The sequence below is a fragment of the Falco naumanni genome, chromosome 8 (assembly GCF_017639655.2).
Source record: "Falco naumanni isolate bFalNau1 chromosome 8, bFalNau1.pat, whole genome shotgun sequence".
Taxonomy (NCBI): Eukaryota; Metazoa; Chordata; class Aves; order Falconiformes; family Falconidae; genus Falco; species Falco naumanni.
Window position 1 is genome coordinate 44,100,802 of NC_054061.1, and position 22,430 is coordinate 44,123,231.

General features: G+C 36.7%; 1 protein-coding gene across 10 annotated transcripts in view; it reads left to right on the forward strand.

Moving 5' to 3' along the window:
• UBR3 (ubiquitin protein ligase E3 component n-recognin 3) overlaps window positions 1-22,430 on the forward strand; it is a 117,162-nt gene that overhangs the window by 4,569 nt on the left and 90,163 nt on the right. For 8 of the 10 annotated variants that reach the window (XM_040603641.1, XM_040603632.1, XM_040603636.1 and 5 more), the window contains exons 2-6: window positions 11,020-11,159; window positions 11,563-11,721; window positions 13,416-13,559; window positions 14,165-14,214; window positions 18,781-18,847. In XM_040603641.1, the coding sequence (XP_040459575.1) occupies window positions 11,084-11,159; window positions 11,563-11,721; window positions 13,416-13,559; window positions 14,165-14,214; window positions 18,781-18,847 (496 nt within the window). In that variant the 5' untranslated portion in view covers window positions 11,020-11,083. Of the gene's footprint in view, window positions 1-11,019; window positions 11,160-11,562; window positions 11,722-13,415; window positions 13,560-14,164; window positions 14,215-18,780; window positions 18,848-20,251; window positions 20,353-22,430 lie in introns of those variants that run through there. The other 2 variants (XM_040603640.1, XM_040603642.1) reach the window with 2 other exon arrangements.

Sequence of the window (22,430 nt, forward strand, 5' to 3'; positions counted from 1 at the left end):
TTGATGGTTAAGTTAATTCTACTTGGTCTGATATTCTAGAATGTAATTTAGACTTTAGAAAATGTTCAAGTTTGTAAATGTAGCTGCTTGTCAAAATATTACAAACTCTAGCTGTGGCAAGATTTAATAGATTCTAAGATCCAGTGATATGTCACTAGGTGAAAATAGTTTGTAGGCATCTCCCACATGGTATTGAGCCATGGGCAAATGAAATTTTGCAGCTCCATCAGAGATAATTAATAATGTTCTGAAGAAGGCAAAATCTTCAGTTCTGAAGCATTTATAGTAGACATATGCTCATAGTTTAGCAGGCAAGTTCATCTGTTGGAGGAAAAAAAACCCATGCAGGTGGACAGGGGAAGATTCAGACTGAAGTATTTTTTGGTTGGTAGATAATTTTGTGTTACAATGAAACTTTGTAGAATAAGCTTAAAGGAAGCACTATGCCATGTGGTTATATTAAGAATATAACTAGTTAGTAACATGTTGCTGACAAGTATTGTCTTGTTTCTGTGGCTGTCTTGTTATGATTCCCCTTTAAGTCTGTAGACAATAACCTGATATACTAGAGAGCTTCTACGCTTTGGCTATTTCATTCCCCCGTGTCCTGTTTCTGAGTGTGCCTCACAGTGTGTTGACTTATTTGTTAAATTAATCATGTGGGAAGCAGATGTTTTAGTGCTGCATTACAGTACAAAGAGAATAATATCTCCATCAAGGGTTGCATATCCTGAAAGGCAAAAAGCCAGGTTAAGAATTTCATTAAACAGGCTTTTGCATTGATGTTTGCTGTATATTTGATGGTAGTTATGGCAACCAATGGCTCCATTGATATATAGTGTTGCCTTCTCTTATGACTTACATAAAAGGGTCTGAGAAATTATCGATTTCCACTTGTGACAGTGGGCCATTTCTTTATCAGTAGGCATCTATGAAGTAAAAAAACCCTATAGTTATAAGAAAGGTAACTGTTATAGATTGATGTTCTATGCCTTGTGTTCAAAAACGCCTTCAGGTACCTAGCTGTAAGCCTTCGGCAGTCATGTCTCTGGTGATCTGTGCTCATCTTTCCATTTAGCTCCATGTCTTAGGGTATACATTGTACAGGTTTCATGGAGATCCTGTCTGAGCTACACACTAGATCAAACTTCTCTCTCTCTTTTTTTTTTTTTTTCCTTTTCTTTTTGTTTTTTTCTTCATTTTGTCTCTCTTGGGGACTGATACATTGTTGGGTCTGCCATGATCCCTTATGAAAAGGCAGGAAAACTCTTTGCCTCCTCTCACTGCCAGCAAGGATGAGAAGTATATTCTTGGTTTATAGCCTGCTTATTTTCTTCTGCTTTAATTTATTTAGAATTGGGTCTGTTTTTTCAGTGCATTAAAATGTTTGCACACAGTAAGTATTATTGAATAGTTCTAGTTAAGTTTAGATTTTGGATAGTAGATACCTAGTATTGATGACCTTTGCTACTCTGTCTCCATATCCTTCTTTCCCTCCTTCTGACTCAATTCCTTATTTTATCCCTTTTCCAAGACACTTCCTTACAGGAACTTATTTCAATAGAAATGGCCTTGCTGTGCTGTTTGGGAGTTGTGGAAGAATATGTTCTATTTCTTCTGCTTTCTGTTGCTGAATAAGGGACCTTTTTCATATTGTAGACTTGAGAAAACTTTAACAAATAGAGTGACAATAAAAAAGCAAGTTTGCTGTTTAGAAAGCTATTATTGATAATTACCTCTGGATATATTCTTGCATGTTCATCAGGCAAGGTCTTTTGCATCATCTTGGGTTGTAGCAGCTGTGATGCACTTGAGATCAGGAAAGTCCCATCTGCCTGTGGCTGAGTTCTGGGACATACAGGTAATAATTATTTTTACTGGCATTAAGTAGGTCATGTGGTTATTTTATGGCATGTCTTACAACAGTGAATCACCTATTTAGCATACACATAGCATGTTTCTGTTTAAGGTTGTCTCTTCCAGTGTGACTATCGTGTTCTTTGACAGTAGACAAGAAGGTTGCAGTTCTCCAGGACCTAGGCTCGGTTTGGTAATGCAGCCTCAAAGAGGGAAGCTCTTTTGGACCTTCAAGAAGTTGCTGAAACAGATGCTTTATCAACAGGCTGAGACCCTACATATTGTCAAGGAGTTTAGCCTCTGAGCATTATGAAACTACATAAGGACATCCTCATGTTCAGGACTGCTGGGCTGGTACAAATGGTGTTCTGTAGGATCTCTGTCAGCTCCCATGAAGCTTCTCTGCTTTTGAAGTCCTTTGGGCTGAAGGGACCAAGGAGTAGTCTGAGCTGTACTGCCTCTTAGCTCAGCACAAGAGTCTGAATAAACCCATGGTCATGTACTTCTGGTGGATGTTACTTTTTGGAACAAAAACTCCACCACCTGACCTTCCACAGACAGGGTAGAGGAATCCATGCTGGGATTCGCACTGACCACAGCATTTCAAAGAACCACAGTTACCATGCATTTATAAATAATTGATTCCCTCTGCCTTCTTCCCGACCTCCCCCAGACATAAAGCTCAATATTTTGTATTGCTGCTTAGGATTCCACAATGACATCCGGTAGTTTTCACAGAGCTTTATGTTAGGTCTTAACTTTGGAGAGTGAAAGATTTCAGATCACTGTGTTGCTGAAGTTCATCATGACATACAGTCAGCTCACAAACCTGCCTGTCTAGACTTCTCTTAAGAATGCCTCTGATTAGGACTACATCAGCCTCTAAATTACTTGGTGCAATGTTTTCCAAATGATTAACAGCCAAGTGATAATTTTGTATTGCTGCTTTTAGAGCTGTGGCCTGACTAGATGCCATGTACTTTATACACGCCTTAGGAATAATGTGTGGTTGTTTCAAAGGCATCGGTAAGATACTCAGATGTATCAATGTACATAACTTTAAACATTTAGATGCCTGAATTCTTGCCGTGTTAGTCACTGAAAAATATTTAAATAAATGATGGTTCTACCCCAAAGGTTTTGCTGGTAGGGCCAGTCTGGTTTGAAGAACAGAACAGTACTCTGAAGACTGAGCTCACAAGATTCAACTGCTGTGTATCTTGCCTTGTCTGAAGTAGGCATATTTATTGTATGACTGTCTATGGCTTTGTAATATACTTCGGTATATAATCTGTTTAAGAAGAACTGGTGTTTTGGAGGTCTCTGGAAATAGTTTTGTTTAAGTTTGGGCTAACTACTGTTGATTTTCAGTTCCTTTGCTTTGATCCCACCAACTTGTAAAACTCCTTTTAGCTCTTTTGTGAACCTGTCAGCTATCCAGGATTCTGTTTGCTAAGTCAGGGTGGAGTGGTATTTATCTGGTACAGATCTGATCTACATGAAGCTGTCAATGGATCTGTTGGCAATGGAGTAAATGTGGTTTTGGGTCTATGTTTGGAAAACACGTTCCTAAGGAACTTCTGTCTCTTAGATCTTTCTTAGTGACAATTAATATAGATTGGTTTGGCGTTCGGGCTGTTCTTCCTTATCACTTGCAGAATATTAGGAATTTTATATTTACAAAAAATCTTGGAATGGTGTCTGACAACTGCAGCTGATTCCAAATAATAGTGTCCTAGGTGCCCTCCTCTATAGAGTTCTGGTAGTTAGTTTTGAAAATAGTATGAATTTTCTTTACATTGAAGTAACAAACATAGCCATTTGGGTATTACAGTAACAAGGACTATATAATGAACTCTGTTGCCTTCATCAAGATCTATCTCCATTTCTGCACAGTGCCTGCAGCAGTAATAGCTCTGGCATGAAACGCATGAACGCTTACCTTTCCAAGGAAACTACAAATTACAGATGTACCTTGTCTGTTGGAGGCCTGACCAAAGTGGTATCTTCAGCTTAAGTTGATAGCTTTTATTAAAATCCACAGGTCTTACTCAGATCCTGAAGAAGTGAAGATTGGGTTTGCATTTGTCTGGCATTGTGCAGTTGCTTTGAAAATTTGGAACCAAAATATTACATGCTGTATTTTTGACCTGTTTAAATTTTCTTAGCCAGAAAATATTTTTGTTGACACTATTTTGGAAACTTTTATTTTTGTTCTTTAAATAGAAGATGTACTGTGTGTGTGCTTCAGGGTAGATAATTGATGGGATTCTGAAAGCACCTGGGCAGGGAGAGACTGTATGTGAACTAATGGTTTGGGGAGAGTGAGGGCCAAGCAAAGATGGCTTTGATGAGGGCTCGGGAGTAGACATTCTATATGCTGATCTGCTTGTCCCAGATCTACTTTTGAAGTCTTTTGAAGCTTTCTGAATGCTATGTAAGGCTAAGAACTAAAATCAGATCCTAAAAATGAGGAAGTCAAGCATCCTGAGCTAGAATATGCATTGTATCTTAATTTGTTCATCTATCTTTAGGTCCATATTTAGGGGTGGGGTGGGGAAAGATACCTTTAGACTCCATGCTGTGAAAGACTTTTGCGTGTAAAAACCTTTCTTGTGGGCTTTTTTGTTGTTAACCTCCATGAAGATTTTGAGAGTTGAGTTTGAAGAGTACTCTTGTCAGTGACTTCTTCAGTATATTCTCAACAATGCCTTCTTGAGGACAGTGAAATACTAAATTAACTGCTCATCTAAGAGGTACTGTTCCTTTTCTCAACTGAAAAGGCTGCAGTTCCTGTTGGACAAAATGGTTAGAGACTGTATTCATACAAGCAAATGCATGAGTTAAGATAATTTTAATAATCTTAATATTGCCATTGACAGTGTAACTGGGGCCCTTTTAACTTTAAGGGCTTCACTTTACAATCACTGTGATGTTTGAAAAAGCTGCACCAAAGAAAATGGGTATTATATTTGTAAGTTAGCTGGCTGTGTGTCTGTTATTGTACAAATATATTTATTTTGTTGCACAAATATATAATTTAATTAAAACTGTGTGTAAATTGAGGCTTTTTAATCAAACCAGGGAAATGTAAGCTGTACTTAGATGCAATTACAGTGCAGTCCCAGGGCATCTACCCTTCTTGTAAAGACTGTTTTTGCAGCAGAATATTGTGTTATTCTGTTGAATTGCCCTGTTGTCCATCAAAATGCTCAAATTCAACAACTTTGTGGGTCCATTCAAACATATGCTCAGCTTCAGCTCTACCTCATTTTCACTGTATTTCTAAGGTCTTATGATTGAAACTGCCAAATCTACTCTTTCTGTCTGATAGGGGGTACTTGTATAATAATGAAACTCATTGTAGTTTTATCTACTATACAACATGTTTACACCTGAGGACTAACAGAATAATAGAAATGGTGTTCTGCAGAGCTGCTTTGTCAGATTTTTCTTTGAGCTGGAGACCTTGCTTCACTCAGGGGCGCTCAATGTAGCACTGGGTGACAAGGGAGTTTCTGGTGAGTCGCTGCCTCTCTTTCTGCTGCTCTGCAAGGATTGGAATAACTTCTAAGAGTCTAATCTGTGATTTCTAGCCTCCTAACCTGGCCAGACAGCTTTGTTGTGAAGGCTTGGAGCCTGGAAAAAATGTCCTTTAAAGGTGTTGGTTTTTTTCCTTTTTTTCCCTCTTTTTTTTTTTCTTGAGAAGCCATTAAGTCTTCTGCTGTGATTCCTTGTCCTCCACTATTAACTCTAGTGTCCCTACTTTGGAGGTTGGTTCAGCGGGTTAGACTGACATCTTCGCAGTTGGCTTTGCTTGGTGGAGTCCCTAACAGCAGAAATACAAGTGTTCAGCTTTTTCTCTGGACTCCTCTGGGGCTTGCAGCTTTCATGAAGAGCAGAAGAGCTCATTCCTCAGGCCTTGAAGTCAGTGCCATGGTAATTCACTTTCAGAAGCCTGTTTTGCAGGTGAATGGAATTTAACTATTGAAATTTAATTACTAGGGTGTGGGGGGAAACACACAAAACTTAATTTTCAGAGGAACAGTTTGTTTCTCTGCATTTCTTCTGTTGCCATTGTGTGTGTTGTTGGCTAGGGACAATGGATTTACAGCAAGGCTACAATATATCAAAGCCCTGTTTCATCAAGATAATTTTCTAATCCTGATTATGCAACTTATATTTTGTTCTGAATTAAGAAGTCTTTTAATATATGAACTGCAAAAGCAGGAAAAAAACATTTAAACACACTTCACCAGTACATAAAGAATCAAAAATCTGTTCGCAAGAACTGTAAGTGACAATTGTAGCACTCAGAGTATTTTGCATCTTGCATTTATTTTGTAGATACAGTGTATGTAGGAATAGCATTTGTGTGTTAGTTTTACCGTGGGAACAAAATACATACACTTTTTAGTGTGTGTTGACCTACAAAAATTACTTTGTTTTAATACTTTATGAAACATTACATGGTGGTGTCAGTCACGTGGTATACAGTATGAAATGTATGTAATACCTTAAAAGCTCAGTTTAGATATGTCTTATTGTTACTGAATTGAAGAATCAAATAGAAGTTTACTTTCTTTGCTTAGGAATTGATTTCCAGTAGTTCTCATTTGGGTCCTGTCACTTAGCTCCCATATTCTTGCCCCTAAAAGCTTCTGTCAGAGTCAGGTACTTGTAGTGCTGTAGTACTGTAAGACTTTGTAAGACAGAAGAAGGCGTCCCATATTCACAGCTTTATGGTCCAGTTTAAAACAAAACACTTTTAAACATGGGGAGGCAGGGAACAAAACAGTGAGAGAAAAGTGAGGGTAAAAATAGTCCCCCTCTGTGTGCGTGAACTTATGCCAAGTTTCTGGAATGGAACTGAAACTTGAGATGTTGTGGGATGTAGTGGAAGGAGGGCTGAGCAAATGTTCAAAAGCTGTAAAGGTGTGGTCTGGCTGGTGCTGAAGGCATTTATCAGCTGTAACAACCGGGGAAGTTTAAAAATTCTCCTTTGAAGTGGAGGAGTTGGCTTCACAGTGAGTCTTCCGTCTGCCTGATGTGCTGGTTGGCCAGGACAGCATACTCCTGCATGGCTGGATTTTTGGGGTTTTGTTCTCTGTATTTTGTTCTCCGTCAGGTGAATAAGGAAAGAGATGATGGCAGGATGATGATTCAGGGATTTCAGTGTGATTTCCAAGAAGGCAGGTCTGTGAGTGTTGGTGGATTTAAGCTGGCCCAATGAACTTCTTTTTTTTAAAGCAAATAACTTCTGCTAGCTTAGCTTCTGAGCTGGTTTAACACAGGATCAATCAAGTGCCAATGCTGGAACAAGTAAGAGGGCTAAAGACAGAATTGTGGCAGGACTGACCTAGTTCAACTTAAGCAGTTGTGAAACTAGCCTAAAGGGAAGGACATATCTTACCTGAAGGCACTTCTAAAATACATTTCAGAAATTCGTGGCAGAATTATTAAAGGCACAAATAGTAGGAGGGAATGGAATGAATCTCTGAAAAGGAGAAGGCTGCTCCGAAGATGTTAATGCTGCTTCTGTTAGCAATATATGGTATTCCTTACTTGTGTAGATATCAAGAGTGTTCTGCATCTTACAGGTAAGATATCAGTGCAGCATAAAAAAATTCAGGTATTGTATTTGAAGTCAGGCAGACAAGATTGCTTGTTAAAGCTCTGTTTTTATTTAATTGCAAGTTACTGTACTATTCTCTTATTTTGCTAAATTAGTCTTGTCTTTCTGTGAAAAAGCAATTTAAAAGGTATGAAACTGCATAGAACACCCACCCCCCCCCCCCCGAATATACTTTTGAATTAGAGAAAACAATAAGGAAAAAAGATAATTAATTTTGCCTCTCTGTAGACCTGTATTTTAGTACTTCTGTGCTAGACCTTAAGTGAGATAGGGCTTGAATATTTCTGCCTAAAGAATTGGACCTCTCACTGAAATACTCCTATTCTTAAAGCTTACTGTAGTGCAATAGTAAAAATATTTACAAGATTTACAAGAAATAGGAAATACTGAAGATTAAATGGGAACCTTAAGCTTATTGGAAAAAGTATTTTGCAATATGGAAATCATGTAATAAGGCTTAGATCAAGGTGATCTGTCACTTGCCTAGTCAGTCTTCCTCTCCATAGTTATTTTTATTTTTGAGCTTCTTCAGAAAAAATGTATTTCTTATCTACATTATATCCACCTTTCATTAGCTTTCATTGGCTGTTAGAGACTTCTGCCTGCTCGAAGTGGTTGATTTCCAAGGCTTGATGTTACTAGGAGCGATTTGGAAAATGCACCTTTTTGTTGCCCATTAAGTCCCTATTTTGATAGTCCTGGAAGCATATTTGAAATGTACATTTATGTAGACAATTCTTTAACTGATGCTGTGGTAAGGAAGCTCTTCTAGAGGTATGGGAGGCTGATTATGGAATAGCTTTGCCAGCTTTTTGTCCAGTGACTGTAACCATTGAGAAGTTTGTTGTTCTTTCTGCTTGTATAGGAAGTTTGAAGTTGTTTCTTCCTTGGCACAGCTTCGGGTTCTGGCTCTTCTTTAGTTAAGATAGCTGTTGTTTTAACTCTGGAGATCTTCCAAGTCATTGTCTGGCATTTTGGTCAATATTTGTAGAAGAATTGTACAGCATTCTGTAAAGGCAATAGAGTTTTGAGTAGAACAGAGTATCACTATTTCAGGATTGTGGAAGTACCATACAGTGGCAGGATTGGTTTTCCATAATTCAGCATAAAACAAGACTCCCATGGGTGAGTATTACGAACTTGGGCTCTGTAACATTTTTTTAGCCTGATTTGTAAATAATGAAATCTGAGCATTGGCTTTCTGGATCATTGTGGCTTAGATTTATTCTTGGCTTGAAATTCAGTATGGCCAATAGCTTGTCCAGTGGCAAGTCATGTCAGTAAGGACATATTCTGGGATCCTTACTATGTACATGTTTCTAGCTGTTAGTTAAGAACAGTTACGATAGTATATTGATTTCCGACAATACTTTAATACTGCAGCTTTTGAACCATAAATATAGAATATGGCTCATCTTGTAAAATGATATTGGCATTCCTGCTTTATGGTTTAGGGGCTCATATCTAGAAATGATTCCCTGTTCAGAACTGCTGTAATTTGTGCTTACGACAGTGAAAGGATGTTTCCTTACAGTCAACGGAGTATGGGTTCTTCCTTGATTTTTCAGAACCTGTATTAATACAGGAATAATAGCACACTTTGTTAGTCAGTAGTGCTTTGTTGGGAATCTCAAGAGAAGATGTAATTCATAACCTTCAGCTACAGGATATATTAAATTTGGGGTAATTAATCCGTAGGCTGATTCACAAGTGATACACTGGCATAAGGTTCTTGGGGAGCAGAGCTTTTTATTTTCTGTGGAAGGAAGCCTTGTGCTTAGCAGAAGCTGCAATTCAAAATGACTTTGTGTGAGTTTTGTTACCCTGGCTCCCTTAGCTTGTGATCATAACCAGTGAGAATATCTTTTGGCTGAATGCAAAATATACTGGGGGGGGGTGGGCATAAAAGATTTTAAAACACACTGCGTAGTAATTCTTCCCTTGTGTATCTTTTAAGTCTTTGTTTACTTTTGATCTCTCCTTATAAGGATAGTGGTGAAAGGGAAACCAAATACCTTTAAGGTAATAAATGAGGTACCATATTACAGCATGGATCAAACCAGACTTGTGATTTATGGCAGTTAAGGTTTCTGTATGTGGATGAGACAAAAGTGAAAACCATCCATTTGTGCGTTAATTAATTAACAGAAAGTTGTCAGTCATCACTGAGCCCTTTCTGTCAGGTACTTCACCCCCCACCCCCAACCCCACCCCCAGGGATGGACAGGCTGTATTACAAACTGCAAGTCATCTGGCTAGTACTGTCCTTATTTACCTTTTCTTAGTAAGAAGTGTCATCTCTAATGTGTAAGAGCAAAGGAGAAGCTCTTAATCTTTAGTCTTGTGAAGATGCTAGCCATTCTTGTGAAGATGCCATCTTAATTGCTGGACTTGTTTTGGGGTTTTTTTGTGCATGTGTCTGTCCATCCGTCCCCTAAATACAGATACTTGCTTTGTGGCTTTCTTCTATTTCCTTCTCTTGAAGGTGATACTTTAGTGGTCCTCAAAGAAGAAAGACTTATGTTGTAGGAAGTAGCAGGCTTTTTTCTGGAAAATATGGCATAGCAAATACAGTGAAGACATGAATAAATTTAGAAAACAATTTTCATATTCAAACAAAGCTGAATCAATTTCTAAATCCTTGTTGAAAAATCACTGGTAAAATCTAGTGAATCTTTCCAGTAAAATTTGCTCTTGTATGATGTGTTTTTACACTCTTTATTCGTTGTTAGCTTCTTTTTGATGTGGGTAAATAACTCTTTGATGTTGGAAAATGTCCTTTCTAAAAATAGATTGGGAGCAGAAAAGTATCCAGTCAGGCTCATGTTAAGTCAGTGGGAAATCATTCTGTCTGCTCTAATGGGGTTTGGCTGAACCACATGTCATTGTGCATTAGCCAAGCCTCAACTAGTACCATACAGGAATTCTCCAAAGAAGAAATCTTTTCTTTTCTTTTTAATTGAAACAGTTTGCACAATTTTTGCAATTCTGTTTTCCTTTGATAAGTAAATCTTAGTTGCTATAAATTTGAAATAAATACTGATCCTGCAAAATCTTATGTTTTTTAAAAAGTTGTTTTTATTAATGTCAAAAGACATTTAAAAATTCATTATCTGAATGAGGGCTTGAAGAATTGGGCCAGCCTCTGTTTCACAGAAAGGAGAACTGGTTTAGTTCAATTATTTTCGATTAGGCTGTTCAAGAAATTGGGAGGCATGTCTTAATAAAGAAAAGTTCAGTGTTCTTCTAACTGTTCAATGGAAGATGCTTCTAACATGTATGGGAAGAAACTGGAATGTTAGATATGTGAACTTTGAGAAGGGTAAAAAAATTGACACCTTTGCAATTTGCTGACTCAGAAACAAAATGGGTTTGAACGTAGTAGCTGGAATTTCAGAGTACCGTTTCTGCACCACCTTTAATGTAAGTGTGTACTCTCTGAAAAAAGGAAAAAGTAACGGTTTTCTTAGTATATGTTAACTCTGCTGAGCTGTGCTTGGGTAACATTTTTCTCATCTGTTTTATAGGTTTTGTAAAAGACACCGGATTAAGTCAAATTCAAATGTTCCATGTGTCCCGAAAGACTTGTTGATGATGTCAGAATTAGTTCTTCCACAGTTCATCTTTAGTCTTATTCAGCACTTAAGAGAGGGGTATAATGAGCCTGGTATGTTTTAAATTTGCATGTATCTAGCATATTTTACCATGCTGCTATCTCTTGCTTTGCAGTCTGTGAAGACACAGTACATGAATATGTGAATGCTATCTATAGTTTATATCATTGGATTTTGTGCCTCTTTTCCTAACGAAGTTACTGCCTGGATAGGCGATTAGATTTTGTTCTCTGCCAAAGAGCTTCTTAAATATGTTTTAACAGTTACATAACATTGTCTTGAGCTCTTCCAGAAAATGAAAGCAGGATTAATTTGAAACCTGTACATGTGAATTTTAGGGCATTATGAATATATCAATCAATTTATTTTGTAGTGATGATAGTTTTCTGCCTTGTGAAGGTCTTGACCCAATTATGTTATAATTTACACCAAAATTTTTTGTTATGTGGTTTTCAGCTCTTGATGTGCCATCAGAGAAAGACCTTCATAAAATCCTCCAGGTTTTGGAGCCTCACGTTTCATTTCTAGAAGACTTGACCAAAATGGGAGGAGCAATGCGATCAGTTCTTACCCAGGTTTTGACTAGCCAACAGTTCTACAAAGATCTTAGCTCTGGTATGTTTTTGTCATTTCTAATAATTACATTTTCACATTATGAAGAAGTTAAGGACATAAGTTTTGTTTATCACTTCAGTTTATGTCTGGGTTTATTTAACTTATCAAACCCCAGAAAAATGCATGTGTTTAAGGATTTTTTTGGTTGTTGATAGAAAGAGGGTGGGCTAGAGTGACTAGAAGCATTTGTTATTAAGACCTATAAGAACAACCCTCTTATCTTTGTGTTCCAGGTAACTGTCTAAAGATAAGTTGTTTCAAAAGAGTTTTTGTAATAAATCAATTTTCTTCAAAATGAAGTGAACATGGCAGCTTAATATGTCCAAATAAGGCATATCAACCTTACTCAAAGTGGAATATGCCTAACTTATTTTGGGATCTACTCTCACAGAGATTACTGAAAGAGACCTGAATGGCAAAAGGCCATTGGTTGTCCTGCACTTCTGTGTTTTTTCTTCTTAAAAATACCCCCTCCCCCCCAGTTATTTATTCCATCCTGTACCAAGTCACAATGAATCTGAAATGCTGGGCAGTTACTATTAACCTCAAACCACCTAGTATAAATTAACTCCATCTTATTTTCTTGTGATGAGAAGGTGTCTTTTTTGAGTCCTTTGCGTGCTTCCTTTGCATAGGTATGAAACAAACAGCAATTACTGTACATTTAAGTTGCCATAACTAGCTTCAGTAGCAGCTAGTTGAAGAACAGGCAATCTCCAAATCTTTATTTGAAAGGAGAAACACTTAGGAAAGCTGTCTCAGGGGCAGTTGTCTTTACTCAGTTTCCTTCCTCTTTTTCTCTCCTGTTCAGTAATATTTGAATGGAAGAAATTTAATTACTTCTTTTTCCTATATGTGATGATTTCCTGAGATAAAAAAGTGGAGAGAGAATTGGGAAGTAAGACATTCTTATCTGGACTCTTGGAATAGAGAATATGTGCATCTGAGTAGATACAGTTTCTAGGTAGGGAAAGTAAAGAAAGGGATTTTAGAGCAAACCCTGCCCTTCTGACTTTCAGTGCAAAAGGTGGACAGCTAAAAAGATGCTGTCATCTTTTTCATGATTTCTTTTCCTTAAACACTTGATGCAATTTGCTTCTCTAAAGTTTTTTTTCTTACATAACAAATGTGTTGGGATTTTTTCAGTCCATTGCTTGGTGGAAAATTTTCTATCTTGAGCATGCAGTGTGACTTTGCTTCATGAAACAGTTAAAATGAACATATCTTTTATGAATAGTCTCCGTTAATTGCAGCTGTCAAAACTTGGAACTTTGAAAGAAAAATTCCAAATATTAGAAATCATGTATGACATATTACCATTACTGTTTTTTTTGTTATTTTATTTTTTTCACACTGAAAATCATAGGCCCCTGCCCTTTCTGTTCAAACCCAACTGTTTTGAAATATCAAAATCCTTTTTTTGCTGTAGGATTAATGTGGCAGTGCTAGTAAAATAGTAATGAAATGCATAGTTTAGAAGAAAGCACAGTGTTGGAGGTGAAAAACTGGAAAAGTTTCTGGTCTTTGGGATTTCAGTTCATCAACTGGAAAAACTTGTTAGCTTCTGCATCTTGTAATTGTACAGTTTATTAAAACATTGTGGACCATTGTTTAGATTGCTTGTATAGAGTATGAAGTATATGAACCAAATAGCTGTTGTCGTGCTTTAATGCTGTTTTACGTATGTATTCAAGGTGTTGGAGAGAATGCATGTGCAAAGAAAAGTCATGAGAAGTACCTCATTGCTTTGAAAGGCTCTGGTCTGGCATTTCCTGAGGATAAAATTGCATGTGGTATGCAGGAACAAGGAGCTGGAACTAGCACATTAGCAGTTCAAGGTTTGTGTAGAAAAATATTTTAAGAGAAGACTTGATCATTGCTGCTTTTTATATAACCTGTTCTTTTAGTTTATTTTTTTAAAAAAACAAACCTTAATTGAACTTAAGGAATCACTGTTATTTAGTGCACCACCAAATTACAGGACTTAGTTTAATTCTGTCAACAAAGCTAAACATACTAACTTCTTGTTGCTAATATACTAAGCATCATTTCTCTGTCATAGCATTAGTGGAATTTCAGTAGGCAAGATGAAATTGCTCGTGGTGGAATTTTGTCACTGCAACTAAGTTAAGCCACCTATTCTTACAAAAGTGCTGTGGATTTTTTTTTGATCACTGAAGGCCGTCAGAGTTTTTTGCAATTTCTGAAAGAACACATCTTCATTAACTCAGTACGTTGAAGTTCTTCAATGGGACATACTTGCAAATCCTTAATTTTGTATTGCTTGGAAATCTTACTCCAACTTCTCAGTCCACTGCTGTGTATCTTTTAAAGAAAGTTGATGTAGTGTTTCATTTCATACTGGCTCATTAAATATCATAAAATACTCTCTTTTCAGTATAAGACTTATGAAAGGAATCTCTGAATTTTTTTATTTCAAAAGGTTTAGCAGGTGCTACAGCAACATCAGGACAAGGGGATTCTTCAGATGAGGTGAGACTGTTTTTTAAAGACTCTAATGAACTGCAGCCAAATATTAAATGGAGAGAATGCTTGTAGCCAAATCCCACAATCCTTAACTCTTCTATCAACCACATATTCTCTCCATTTTAATAATTAGAAATAGTGGAGATAAAAAGGAATAGATCTCATGTCTTTGAATTTACTAAGGACCTCTTGAAAAATCCTCACTTTTGCTAATACTATTTCATTTTAATTTATGTATGTATGTAATATAGAAGAAACTTGTGTGGGTAGTTCAGAAGTCACTGTTGAGTAAATTGGGATTGATTAAAGCAAACTTAAAGCATATGATGCTGTGAATGGTGTTAGCAGTTTTTGGCACTTGAGAATCCAGCTGAACTGGTGATAGCAGCAGTGAGAATTTCTCTGTAGATAAATTCCCATGAGTAGACTTGACCTTACTTACCAAACACGTTGAGTGGGAGTAAAAAGGAGGGAATTTTCTGTTAGATTGAGCTGTAATAAATAAGTGGAATTTAATGAGGAGAGTTAAATTCTGGTAGTTACTTTATCAATTTATTCTCTTCCCCCCCCCTACTATTTAAAATCTCATTTCAACTGGTAAGCCTTAGCAGTCGTTCTGGTAGGGTAGTATAACAAGCTTTAAATAATGTCTAGGATAGTTTTTCTTAGGACTTTTGCTTACATTGAAATCTATGTGAATCACTATTGGAGTAAAAACAATTGTTCGTGTATGTCTAAAACAGTTGTATGACCTGTTTGCTTCTGTCACGAGCACAACAGCATCTGTTACTCTTTCAGCAGTGCTATTTATAGTTTGGCATTTTTCAAAGTATTGCTTGTTGTTGTTTTCACTATCGCTTGACAAACAGACAAGAAAACCCCAACTTGCTAAAGACTGCTGATAGTATCACTTTTAAGGCCCATGAAAGAAGGCAGCAATTCAAGCTAATGTTAGTACCCTGAAGTAGTATTTTCAAATAAACTTAAAATGGCTCAGCATACTTCTTTCTGTTTTACCCTTGCGAGTAATGAGGAGATGGAAGTAAACTGAAGTTGTTAGGAGTCTGAAGAGAGATTGGATATCACTGACATTTCTTTTGTGAAGTCCAAGAGGGAGGTAGAGACAGAGATGTATTTTAGGGAGAAGGAATTTTTAAATGAGGAAAAGATTTTTTTTTTCAAGGAAAATATATTTTATGACTAAAAAAGGGAGGAATTACAGCAGCTGCATTACGCTTTGTTAGTTAAAGATACTTGTTTTCTGGAGACATTTTTCTTTCTCATCTCCAGTATATAAAGATACATGTAGGTATTTTATGATGTTACTGCAGATATGATTTTTCTAAATAGAAATTCTGCATATACTGACATAGATGGAATAAATTTTAAGATAATAATTCCATTTTTAATATACATTGTAAAAAAGCGTAAGATGCTGTTCTGAAATCTGTATTTAGAAAATTTTTTAAAAGAATGAAGAGGTAACATGCAGATAAAACAGTAAGCACTCAAAATGTAGATGTTTTTAGTATATATTTTCACTTTTGAGTTTTCCTGTCGTATCTTTAGTAAAATCACATTTATATGGTATGGGATGCAATTAAAAATCATGTCAAATTTTCCTGATTTTTTTTTTTTGTTAAACCAGAAAACCCTCATTTAGTGGCATCTCAGAAGAAAGTTAATTTTTTTATTTTATAATCTTTTTCTTAATCATGGTCTGCTTGACAAATATGAATTGCTGAAAAGGAAGTCCAGTCCTTTCATCCAAAAATTAAAACAAAACTGCAGGTGGAAGGCTGAAGTGCTTATTAGGAAAATGATGTTACTAGAGAAATGCTTCCTAGTGAAATTAGGAAAAAGTTACCTTTTTTATGACTTCTCTTCCTCTCTCCTGCCTTCCACTCTTAAGATACAAAGGGCATTTAAAGCCTTTTTTTAAAATGCCTTATTACACTTCTTATGGCAGAGCAAAACTGTTTTAATTAAGATATGTGGCAAGAATACACTTTCAACTGGACTTCTTTCTTCTGGTGTTTAAGATGACTCTAGAAAGGTTAATGTTCTTTCTTACCAAGTAAGTCTTAAAGGTAGCATTGTTTCACAGATTAAAGTCTAAATTACAAAACCTACATAGGCTACAAATTAGATCAGTGCTCCTGCAGGGAGCTAAATAGCTTGAAAAGTTTGGCGTAGTTCAGTATTTAGTTTCACTTCTGCAATAGTAGATGGTTCTAAGCTAAAAATGAACCCGAAGGGTGGATGTGTCCTGGGATATGTGTTGGGTTGTTTTGGTTTGTTCTGCCCCGCTCCTGTCGCCCCCTCCAACAGTATCGGCTCACTTGTGCTTTACTTCTGAAATGATTTGTGTTCTCTCCTCTGCTACTTTGGAGAGAACTCACCGTTAGTTTCCCTTACTAGCTTTTTTTCCTTTGTCCAAAAGGAGAAAAAAAAATCCCCCTCTAAACCTGTCCTCCTATTTAAGATTTTTTTTTTTGTTCCAAGGCGTCAAATAAGACTCAGTCTGTGAATGCTTTTACCACACTGACAAAACTTTTTGTATTGGATAGCTCTGTTTGGCTGCCCTTGTAGTTTAATGAGCACTGAAAGCTTTATTACTCAATTACCTAGTTATTGACTCCAATTGCTGTTTAGTGTAATTGTACAAAAATCTATGTATAGTATGTAATATTAAAGTTTATTCTCTGAACTTATAACAGATGTGGCACACTTTGGGCATATTGCTGAATATTATATTATGTAAAGTAAATAAATCTACATAGATCTTTGCTATTATCTGGGTATATTTACACAGCATTATCCAATGGGTGAAAATAAGGTGTTCTACATTTGCTTACTCATTCTCTTCATCCCTGGGCTTGGCAGACACCATGTGCCATTGCAATCACTATCTCAAAGCTGTTGAAACTCCTGCACTTGACATTAAGATTTAATCCTATGTAACTGAAGCAATGAAAACCAATGGTGTAACGTTATTGAGGGAAAAAAGGCTTAAGAGAATATTTCTCATAAGTCACTTGATTTTTCATTTTAGTGAAATCAGTTCAAAAGTTGCAATGAAGCCTGTTATATGTTTAAGCCATTCTCATACTGTAGAAGGAGAAATGCATTTTGTTTACCAGAGTAGTGGTGTTGGAGGCTAGAATCCAAACATTAATCACAAATTTTATTCTGGTTAAGGCCCCTCTAGCAACTCTCTGGATTAACTGATATCACTGAAGAGGTCTTGAGCCCAGTCTCTTGATCAGTTATCAACTTTGTAGCTACAGGAATTTAGATCCCTTTTCTTCAGGCAGGAGACTTAAATTGCAGAGTCCTGCAGTTCATATTAATACCTCAACAGATTTGATGTTTGCTTTAGAGTACTTGGCTCCTCTGATGGGGAAGTGGGCAGCAGCGACGTCCTGAGAAGTGACTGGCTCCCGATTGGAGTACAAAAGTAGTGTGTGTTCACAAAGACCACAGGATACCTAAGAGTTCAGATGTGTGTCCATCTTAAAAATAATTTTCAGATGGAGGTACTGAAGGGATAGGAAAATTCAGACCTTTCATTAACGTGATGCTTTTGGTCAGTCCTTAGATATAAAATGAATAATCTTGCTCCCCAAGGAAGGATAGTCCCTTCTTGAGTATTAGGTTCTTTATCATTCCAGTGAAGTTTGGAAGTAAAATATGGCATTTGCCTAGAGGAGAAGGATATTGATTACTTATTTTTAACAGTAGATATCTACATTAATTATCTCTCATTTTATTAGATCCAGTAGGAATCTTTATTTCCACAGTTTCATTAGGACTACCATTGTTAGTAGAGATCCATGCAGCATATAATATAGTCCTGTACTGTCACATTCTTTTTTCACACCCAGTGTTAGATTTTGTAAGGTGGTGGTGGTGATGTTTTGCATTGCATTTTGGAGTCATTGCTGTTTGGTTTGCAGAGTGCCTTGAAAGCTTCAGATGACGAGTATCTGTGTAAAGTGTTTCCATTATTCTGTAGAGTATGAGTAATTAGAATTCAGCAATTAGAATTGGCCTCTTAAAGGTGTCAAAAATACTTAATTCTTGCATCAAATCTTTATATTGATTAGAAAATGTCTAGCTAATTGTCTGTGTTGCCAACTTTAATAGCCAATATGTTGGCTGATTTTTTTTTCGGAAACAAAAAACTCCAAACCCTACTGGTGAATAAGGTGAAACCTTGGATGTGCAACACTTAGAAATTTTCTAGTGTTAAACATTTTAGTAGCAATCAGTTTCAGAAATCAAAGCAAGTAACCTTACAAAATAAATAGATGGAGATGTCTGAACTTGCAGATGAGAACAGTGCCTGTAGGGGAAAACAGGCAATTTAAAAAATTGTTTTTTCTAATGAGTTGCACAGAGTCCATGGTTCATGTAAACAATAAAAGTATTTTTCTGGTAAGAGAGTATATTCAGGGCTTTTCTGTTTCAACTTGATAGTTAAACCAGAATTTTGAGAGCATACCATCTCTTGGCAATAAAATTTTAAATATACGATTGTGAATTTGTTAAACTCTTCCCCTACCCCAGGAGGACCAGGATGGTAGCCAAGGTGTGGGCAAGCGCAAGAGAGTGAAACTAAGCAGCACCACCAAAGGTATTTATAAAGCACTGATCTCAGTTTATCATATTTGCTTTATGTCTATCTTAAAAATTATCGAGAGATACTCGTTCACTTCCCAAGCACTGTAGTGCTGCACGTGACAGGTATTAAATATAGCAAAGACTGAAAAAGAATAGCAAGTGAAATTGTAATTGGCAAATTCGATTTCCCCTGAGTGAGTACCACTGTCTGGGACTCTTGTTTGACCAGTCATTTTGTCACCTTTGTGTTTTAAGTTGACCTCTAAAAATTCATGCCATTTTAAATGTGTGGCTGGCAAGGTCACAATAACAGCTCTAGCAAAAAAGTTTTTGATGTATTTGTTCTTAACAATTCTTTTTTCATTATGCCGCTGTACAGTGTGATTTTATTCTCAGCCAGGCAAGAATGGTTCTCTCTGGTTCTGGTTGGTATTTCTGTACTGTTCTAGTAATGTTCAAGAAGAGATACTTGAAGGAAGTCTCCTTTGAACCACTCCATTATTTTCCTAGATTGAAATTAGTCCTCTGTGCAATTTCTAGTCCAACCTGAGCAGCACTTGCATTGAGGTCAGTGCAAGTTTTGATTCAAGAATGACCATAGGCTAGAGGCAAGGTGGCCTTATCCTGTGTGTTTTAATTCCAGAATGACATTAGGCTGGAGACAAGGTAGCCTTATCCTGTGCTTGTCCTTGACATGTTTTTGTGCAAAAAAATGCTTAAATAATAATAATATTTAAACTCTGTTTTTAAATAACAACCAAAAAAAGTGTTCTTTATTTTTTTTATATGAGCATTGGGAGGCTGACATAGGCAGCACAGAGAAATTGCAAGCCTTGAGAAAAGAACATTTGAGTGGAAGAACTGTAGTGAAAGTTGGAATAAAATTTCTGGAAAGGCTTTGGAGTGAAGGTTTGGAACTTGAATTTGAAATGCAAAGGTTTGTGAAGTCAGTAAAAAGTTATGAAGGTGTTGTGAGGAGTATGGGAAAGTAAGGTTGATTGTTTCTAGTGGTTTCAGATTGAAGAAAAAAGATGGGGAAGCTGGAAAAGCAGAGAATTAAATCTTCTGGCAATGGTGTCGTTAAGAGGTGATCTTAGAAATGGTGTGTGAAAGATTGTGGCAGAGAATAATTGTGTGGAAGAGGTGGTAGTTTTGGAGAAATGCAGGAAACTTAAGAGACATCCAAGGAAAGCTCTCGCACTTGAATTTTAGAGGCTCTTAGCTTGTCTAAAAGATAAATTAAGAGTCGGGTAATATAAGAAAAAATGCTGGTTTTCTGATGCATAATAACTGATTATGGGAAATAGGCAGGGAGGAAGCTCAGATTTAGAAGCTGCCAGATTTGAAACCCAATATCAACAGAAGCATTTCAGGGAAAGTGATACTTTAATTCAACATTTCATTTCCCCCCAGGATTGTAGTCTTCCCCCTCTGAGGCATCCCAACATGGACTGTGCTCATGCTGTTGATAGCTCCTAATATCAGCCCCAGAGGAGGGAGTCTGCCAATGGGGGAAGGGTAAGTATCTGTTTTTATTAAATATTGAATAGTTTTCTGAAGTTTTCAGTATTCATATTTTATGTCCAATAGGGTATAAAATAAGAGTATGAAAAGAAAATTTTAGAAAACTGAGTATTGAATAAAAACAGATTTACCTTTTCCATATAAGCAGACTCCCTGTCCCATCCTAGGTCTTTAGTGGTACTGTCTTCATAGAGGGTTATTTGTATACTGGGGATATCTTGCAGTGCTAAGACTCATATTCCAGCAGGATGTTTACAATAGCCTATGGGGTCTTTTGTGGCATGAGGAAAAAATAAAATGTTTCTTTACAGAAAATACAGGTTTTATGCTGAGGTTCACTGATACAGGTATGGGACTGAGTACTGAGAGAATTTTTTATTTTGTTTTAAAACTTGCATCCTGCATCTATTTGAAATACCAGATGTTTAAGACAATTTTAAACCCACAGGCACTATTTTTTTTTTATTTGTTAAAAGAAATTTAAAATCATGTGGTGCTTTTCACAAGAGTGGGAACATTAGTCCCAGTGTTCTTGACAAATTTTCCAAGTTGGGTAAGAGCATTCTGCCTACTTAAATTCTGGAGCAGGTATAAATGGATATATATTCTTCCATCCCTTTCTGAAACTGCTGCATAAAGAATTTGATACGCACTGTTCAACTGTGATACATGTCAGAGAAAGCTGCACATCAGTGAGAGATAAGGTGCTGTATCACTTGTCTTTATGCCTGGTGTTCTCACTCAGGGGCGTTTGGCATGTACCTAAACCTGTGCTGTCTGTTTTGTGGACAGAGGACTTCAGTCTGCATGGCTACCAAGCTTTCATGGGCAGTAAAATCTCATATGCAATTTCTTAACAAGAGACGAGGAAGAGAACGTAAATGATCATCATATGTTTGCTGCAGTAGGTGATGTGTAATGCTTTACAAAATATTTTAACATTAAAATATCTTTCATGACTCTGTGAAGGTAATTTTTTGTTTCAACACTTGTAGAATATATTGAATAAAACATATTATTTTCTTTGTGTGGTTTGCTGGAGTCTTGAGGAGATCCCTAAAATTTAAATTATTCATTATTTCTCATGATCTTTTGCAATTCCTGAGGTGTTTTGGCCTGATTGGTAATGGTGGAAAATGAATGTAATTCCTGCTTAGGAAAAGCACAAATACCTGTCCTGCTTAGGATAGGCACAAAGCTAGCCAGTGCAGTCCCTAAAGCTGTCATACTTCAGTGAAGAGGCAAGTCTTCAAGGCCAAATGATATTGAGCTTAGGTGATTTTGAATCTGTACTGATGGGAGCACTTGATACAGTCCCATCGGAACATGGTATTTTATGTGTATGGATATATCCTCAGGTCTAGTTGATTTATAAGTATAAAGGAGCATTATTATTAGTATTATCATTTTCTTTAGTCCTTATATGTTGTGGGGGTGAACAATACCTGTTGTAGTTCTAAGTAATCAACCTCTTGAAGTATGATGATAAAGAATTTTTGTATTTTAGTATTTTTTTAAACAGAATTCGTATGATTTATGCTCTGTCAGACTATAGCTTCATGAACAGTTTATTCTCGTGGAGGTCAGTTTCTGCAGCTTTGCAATCAGGCAACTGATCTGCTTGAGAACACAGCTGACAGAATGGAAACTTACTTGGTTCCTATGTAGGTACCCTGCAGGGTTGTACTGTTAGTGTGAGTAAGGGGCCAGGGTGAATGGCCAGGAGTTCAATGAGGAAAAATGAGGCTGACTGTTCTGGTACCATCAGGAGCCTAGTGCCTGATTGTCTGATTATGGTAATTTTTATATTAAAAAAACCCAACCAACCAACAACTTTGTGGTTGGTCAATCAGTACATATATTGCTTTAAAAATAACTGATACATTATTGTTTCTATTTAGCTTGTTTAGGGCTTTGTAAACAGAACATAACTGTTGTGATAGAACTCATCACTTAATCATAAATTGTGTTTTGTTTTGCTATTTTAACTTCAGCTATGTAGTAGTCTACCTTAGCATTTCCCCTCAATTAAGTGCTGTGTAAATACTGTGCAGATTGCTGTGATCAGTTAC